Here is a 6,973-nt window from a genome sequence, read left to right as displayed (position 1 = left end):
CAGATGAGTTATGCTCCTCTGAAAAAGTATCCACATTAATAAGAAAATTAATCTTCATCCTCAGCTTTCTAACAGGCATCTTAAGGTTTTAGGTATAAACACTGGCTTGAACCTTTTTATACTTTATCCACTTTACCTAAACCTCTTCTGTCTGAACACACTTCTTGTTATGGCCTTTGGCCTCTTGAGGCTGTGCAGGCTCCTTTTGTTATGCAGATTCTTCCTGATTGGCTGGTCTGAAGGCTGTCGGAGAGCAGTTCCACTATTGGACCAGCAGAGGATTTTCAAATCAATCAGATGTTGATGAGGCCCACCTGCACCCTATAAAGGGCTCTTGAATCCTTCCTCTAGAGGGGCAGTTAGTTTGAAGAGGTTTTGTAAAGCTGTCCCCCTTGTTTGGTGTTAGCAATTGCTTTAGGCAGTTTGTTTTAACTATTTTGTACAACTGCTGTGGCGATTTTTTAACTGTTTTGTTTCTGCTTGTTCTGCTAAGTAGTTTGACTGCTTTAGTTTCACTTCACAAGCTAGAAGCTCGTGTTTGGGAGGCTCTGTGCTCCCCTTAACATTCCCTTTGGGTGTTCCCTGTTTTCCCATTTTTGGGTTATTTTGAGTTTACTTTGAAGTGACTTGTTTGGACCCTTTTGTAACTTTAATTTGCACTTAATATTCTTTAGTTTGTTAACCCCTTTTGTTTTGCATTAGTTGGGTTAAATTGTATTGTTTTGGAAAACTTTCTTGTAATAAATYATTTTACACACCATTTGTTCCTCTGGACACATTTTATGTTATCACCCCTGGACCCCTAGACCTTGGGGGCGTAACACAAGTCATATATGATTTGGTCATTTTATTTCTAAGTTATTACAGGCATCAGTATTTTACATTAAAAAAATATTTCTTCATGAATAAAAAGGTGATGATAATATATTACCTTTTCAATAGTCTCAAATGACTCATGTTAAAGTGCATTTTTTAATTAGTTAGCTTAAAGGAGGCCTTTATGACTTCTCAACACATTAAAGCAAACATAACAGATGCTGAGCTTTATTCCATTCAAGCAAGAATGAACTTTTAAGTTCATTTTTACGTACAATAACACAGAATTCACTCTCTTTTGGTGTCATAAACAAAACATTTTAACAAGTTTAAATGCATTTCAACAATCTTGCATTGTCTTAAAGAGGACAAGTTAGATTTGCGTTTTTGTCTTGCCTTGTTGTAATCGGATCATTTATCATTGAATCACTTAATCGATGTGGATTGCTACACCCCTTGTAACTATGCCCATCCAAAACACATTCATTTTAAGTCAATAAAATAATTGTCTTCAGTAGAAAGAGGACGGTGCTGGTAGAAAGCATCTCAATGAAGAGGAGGTTTTTATCTCTGACAGAACAATCTTCATATTCCTTAATATATAAAAAAAAAACTTAAGAAAAAAATTGAAAAATTTGAACTGAGCTGACCAACTGAATGAGATGTTTCTTTCTCAGTACTACATTTAAACACGGCATCTAACTAAACTGATTATCACTTTAATGTTGATGTAGATTGGTTGGACCTATCTCTCGCCAGAGGAACATCTACATAGAGTACAATCAAGTTACAATCAAGTATATACTGTGATGCCTCCAGCAATTTCATCACTCACTGCCCAGCATGGCTAAAAGAGAAGGTCCTACTTACCCAGAAAACACCCAACTCAACCCAGGACCTGTCAAAACCAGACTGACAATACGTTAATATGTCATGCTTATTGATGAATGCATCACCGCCTTGGGTGATGTTTTTTTAAAAATTATTTTAGATAACTGGCAAAGTAAAGATACTAGCCTGTAAATACAAAAAAATATGTTGGTCCACATATTGGAGTACGTTTGGCTACAATTTTCATTGGATGATCCTGTTGTGGTTGTGATCCTGTATGTTGGGGTTCAACCCAGTGAACAAGAGGATCTTCAGCCACATGTCTTGGACATGCGGATGAACAGAGGTGCGGCACTGTCCACTGGAGCTATGGCCGCACGGTTGTCAGTGCCTGTTGCTGCAGCAATCCTGAAACCCGCTGGTGGACACCTTTGGTGAGGTATGCTGTAAGGCTGAAGAAGGAGTCTTATCAGGCCTTTTTGACCTGTGGGAGTTCAGAAGCAGACCAACTGGGACATGCGGCTCGAATGGTTGCTGAGGCTAAAACTCGGGAGTTCGGAGAGGCCATGGAGAAAGACTTCTATGTTCCTACCCTCATCTACTCGATCCATCTATCTTCGGTCATGACTGAAAGAATGAGGTCATGAATACAAGCAGCCAAAATGAGTTTTCTCTGTAGCGTGTCTGGGCACTTGCTGCTCTCTCACGTCCAGAGGAGCCATCTCAACTGGCTCCATCTCACCTGGAGGCCCATGCCAAGCCCAAGATGGTGGCTTGGGCATCTGGTTAGGATGCCTCCTGGACGCCTCCCTGGGAAGGTGTTCTGGGCACGTCCAACCGGGTGGATTCCCAAAGAAAGACACACTGGAGGGACGATGTTTCTCGGTTGTCCTAAGAATGCCCAGTCACTTGGGCCAGCTCGTTCCTGGAGGAGCTGGCCCAAGTGGCTGGGAAGAGGGAAGTCTGGGATGGATGGATGGATGGATGGATGGATGGATGGATGGATGGATGGATGGATGGATGGATGGATGGATGGATGGATGGATGGATGGATGGATGGATGGATGGCATCTATCACTTTCTTGACTAATGCCATACTTTTTCGAATGTATAAATTGAAAAGTAAAATTGTTCTGCATTTTTAAATACATGATGAGTGGGCTGTGACACTGTTTAGCTAATGGTGTTTATGTTTAGCTAATGGTGTTAATGTTGTGCTTCAAAATTAGCTGAGGAAACATGCAACACATTTTGTTTAATAAGCTACATTTTCAAATGGCATTAGTCATGTGATTCTAACTGTAACTGTGTAAGTATCAAGCAAAATTTACCTATGATTAAGAAAAAAAAAACTTCCAACCAATCAGGTTTTTTTTTCTCACTAAAATTGGAACTCACCATCAATGGGGCCCATGTTGGGTTGGGGAGGGAATGTCTGGCACACTGAGGGATACAATTTTAAATTGTTGCTGCTTTGTACCCGCGAAATTTAAGCACTAACGGGAATGTGAATGTATTTATTTATCTCTGGAAACCAAATGATCTTCAAATTAGCAATACAATCCATCAGTTTTCTCTGTTTTAGTAGTTCATGATGAAATTTGAGTAAATTCTGCTAATTTTATTGTTGTTTTGACCATGTGTAAATATGTAACATTTATTAATTAATTCTCAACTACACATGCTATGGTCAATGGAGCGGTTCGCAGCCGAGTATGAAGCGGCCTAGCTAGGTGCATTTATTGTGGTTGTTTTTTGTTGTTGTTTTTTTTTTAGATTTTATTTATGGCCCCAGTTTAACCAACCATCTATGAATAAATGGAAGGGTTGGTAGAAGAAGAGAAGGGGGGAGACGCTTGTGGACAGGTAATGGGAGAAGAACTGTGGAGGCGGTGTTAGTCTGGACCTCACGAGCTCGAAGAGAGACAAAGACAAGGAAGAGGGAGAGAGAAAGACAGGCTGTCCCTTCTTCAGTAGGACCTGTACGCCACACACAATATTTAACATGAAGTGAACCCCCGCCCACCTCCGTCCCTCTGCTCTGAGAGGGGATCGAGCCTCAGTCCTGCGCAGCTTCATGTTGATCAGCACTGAGGGAACAACGAGAAGAGGAACGCCGCTGGCTGTCAGGCTCTTTTCCCTGACATTTTGCCGCACCTGGGAACTTTTTGTTCATGTCACCACTGAAGCCGAGGCCAGGAAACCCAGCAGCACACAGCAAAGTTCTTTGCCCTTTCCTCGGATTCATTTAGCCAGACCGGCAGTTCACGTAAGTGCACGAGCGCACTTTCCCTCCTTTTTTTTTTTTTTTTTTTTACATGTCTGTCACTTTTTTTTTTTTACTTGTCTGTCACTTTGTTCATCAGCATGTGTTTGTGTTTACGTGTCTGAGCTGACACAACTACTTTCGCTCAACTGAACGGTCAGTTCGTTTAGTCTGCATCAGGCTGCGTGTGTGTTCGCCAAGTCATTTCTCGTTTTCACTGTTGGCAAAAAAAAAAAGGGGAAAAAAAGTCAACAGCTGCTTTCGTGTCCGTTGGAAATAAATATTGCAGTCAGAATGTTTTGTTTTTTTTAACTAGTTGTGCCCCTTGCAAAACTGTTGTGATTTGCGCAGAAAGACAAATATTTTGGATGGTCAAAAAATATTTTGATATGAGTACGACGTTGTCATTTAGGCTGCCGTTGTTTGTGGTGACAACACACGCACACACCACACACACACACACACACACACACACACACACACACACACACACACACACACACGCACACACGCACACACACACACACCTTAAGTCTTACCTTTATTATATGCTATGCTACAAATTGACGCGGCACAAAATATAAGATAATTTTAACAGTAATAATAACTACATTATTATTATTGTTTCTAATAATGATAATAATAATAATAATAATAATAATAATAATAATAATAATAATAATAATACCAACAATAACAATTGCGATATGCAAAATCTCGCAGTCTGACGTCAGATAAACATTTTTCTCTACTCTTATCCTTAATAAATAGCTCTGCGTTTTTTGTAAATGGATGTGAAAAGCGCAGTTTGCATTGAACCTAAAGTTTCATAACAACCTTACTAATTTATTTATTTAGATATTTAGTTAGCAGTTGTTTGATTAATTTAATATGAGTTAAAAAAATTGGTAATAAAACCCGTCAAGTTATTTTAACAATTTGCATGGTTCTGGATACCTTCAGTTTATAGACTCTTTAGGCCCAATTGCAAATCCGGACGTATGAAACTGAGATTTGTTTAATCCATGTCAGCGTTTGGCCTGAGGGGATGGATGTAAATATCCCCTTACTGGTTATCAGCCGGTCGTGTGCGTGAAGGCCGACCGGGATGCTGCAGTTGACAGCACAATACGACATAAACCCAGGTATGCTACTATTATTAGTCGGCTTGAAATCTCATTTCCAAAAATGCTAATTGTACACTGACTGTAGAAACATTGTTGCTATAAATAAACGCATGAATTCCAAATTGAGTTGCGTTAAACTCAGTTAGGTTGAACATGAATTTCTCCTGTCTTCTGTGGCCCCTGAGATCTTTTTTTTAAATGTCGCTTAATTTAATAGAAACTACTCTGAATTAAATCGATTTTTAAAAATATAGGTTACTTCACAAAATGAGCCCAAATGATGAAATGAGAAATCATCACAGCCTTATTGTGTGTGTGCTACTCTGGAGAAAAAAAAATGCTCTTAATGAGTTGAGGCTGAATTATTCAAGTTTTTACACTTACAAAATGAACAACATAAGTGTTTTTTTTTAAAATTATTATTCGATAAATCGTTTTAAATTCTAGATGTGAATGAGCTCCATGTTAATCACTGCAGAGGGCTCCTATTACCCGGAACAGACAATTATTTCCTGGTGATTGTGCCGCAGGACTGCCTCGGCCTCTCAGTCCCTCAGTCATATGCAAATAGATGTTATACCAGGGTGGAAATTAACATCTACAAACATTGGTCTGGAATTCCATCTGCTGCCTCTTGGAGGAGACCCTTAATAAGTTCTCAGACAGCAAAGTGACACACATCTTAATCAACTCCTAATCCCGGGAATTAATTCTCGACGCGTTTATGAATAATTCCCAGAGTAATGCGTGCGGGGCCGAGCGGAATGCGCCGCGCCGCCAGATGGATCCGGCAATTTCCTGGAAAAAAAAAAAAAAAAAAAAAAAAGGGAGAGGATTTCTGCTTCTCATTACTATTTATTTGTTATTATCATAGGCGGTATTTAAATGAAAGCCTCCGCTGCACCTCAACATCAAAGTTAGACACGCAGTCCACATCTCATGTTGTGAGTGAATTAAAAACGCGTCAGGTTGTGGGGTGGGTGGGGGGTGGGGGGTAAGAGAGGTTGTTTTTCCAGAGCCTCATATAGTGCCCCCCAGGAAATAGCCGGGGCCCTGTAAAAGCGCACTCTTCTCCACAGACGGGCCCTGAGCTGCACAGTGTCAGCTGTCTGGGCCCGACGACGGAGGAGAGCTCCCGATTTCGGAAACATGACGTTGTCTCCTGAGGAGTGTGTTAGGTTAAAAGGGGCCGTGGGGGAGTGGGGGAGGGGGAGGGGGCAGTCCCCTCTGTGATGCCAATGCCAGTCAGCCACGGTCTTTCTGCACTGTTCTGAAATAAAATCACGGTTTCACAATAAACCTGTGGACTGATTTTCTTTATTCAGTTATTTATTCAGTTATCCAGTTCCCCAGGCCCCCAGGTCTCCAGGCCCCCAGGTCTCCAGGCCTATCCCAAACACCACCAAAAAAGACAACCCCTCTAACAGCAGTACTTTTTTTTAATAAGTAAAATTGAGTCCAAACAGAAAACCTTGCTCCATCCCCAGACGCTATGAACAAAATCTGAATTGAGACAAAGACTTGTTCTCAGTAATTCTTTTAATATGTTATGTAAACATTAGTCACCGAGTCATTTTAATTAATATATTTGCTATTAGGAGGCAGGAAGGTAAATCTTTCTGAACTAGAAATTCTTTTTCAATCTCATTTCAGTGGTTTCCCATTCAGCAATCTTACTTTCTTTCCCCCAAAATGACACAACAAAAACCTCCATCCAACAGCAGAATACTATTTTTCTTAAATCTGAGATGATAGTCTTTTCTTTAAAGTCTTCAGCAAATCTTGCTCAGGACGACTGGGAAGCCATTGATATTATGCAGTTTGCCTGGATTACTCCTGAAGAAAACTTTTTGATTAATTGGGATAATAACAAACTAAACCTGACAGTAGTAGAATTGGAATTAATGTAGTTAAATCTGAATCAGCCGTATAT

At 40.2% G+C, this 6,973-nt stretch overlaps 1 protein-coding gene across 1 annotated transcript in view; it reads left to right on the top strand.

Moving 5' to 3' along the window:
* Positions 1-3,671: 3,671 nt before the first annotated feature.
* The window catches only part of pitx3 (paired-like homeodomain 3), a 16,912-nt gene continuing 13,610 nt past the window's right edge, over positions 3,672-6,973 (top strand). Inside the window, exon 1 of the mRNA XM_008428964.2 lies at positions 3,672-3,916. Coding sequence (XP_008427186.1) covers positions 3,725-3,916 — 192 coding nt within the window. The 5' untranslated portion in view covers positions 3,672-3,724. The remainder of the gene's footprint in view (positions 3,917-6,973) is intronic.

The sequence above is a fragment of the Poecilia reticulata genome, linkage group LG15, assembly GCF_000633615.1.
Source record: "Poecilia reticulata strain Guanapo linkage group LG15, Guppy_female_1.0+MT, whole genome shotgun sequence".
Classification (NCBI taxonomy): domain Eukaryota; kingdom Metazoa; phylum Chordata; class Actinopteri; order Cyprinodontiformes; family Poeciliidae; genus Poecilia; species Poecilia reticulata.
Note: the sequence above shows the minus strand (reverse complement) of the source record. Positions and strands in the feature narration are given on the sequence as shown.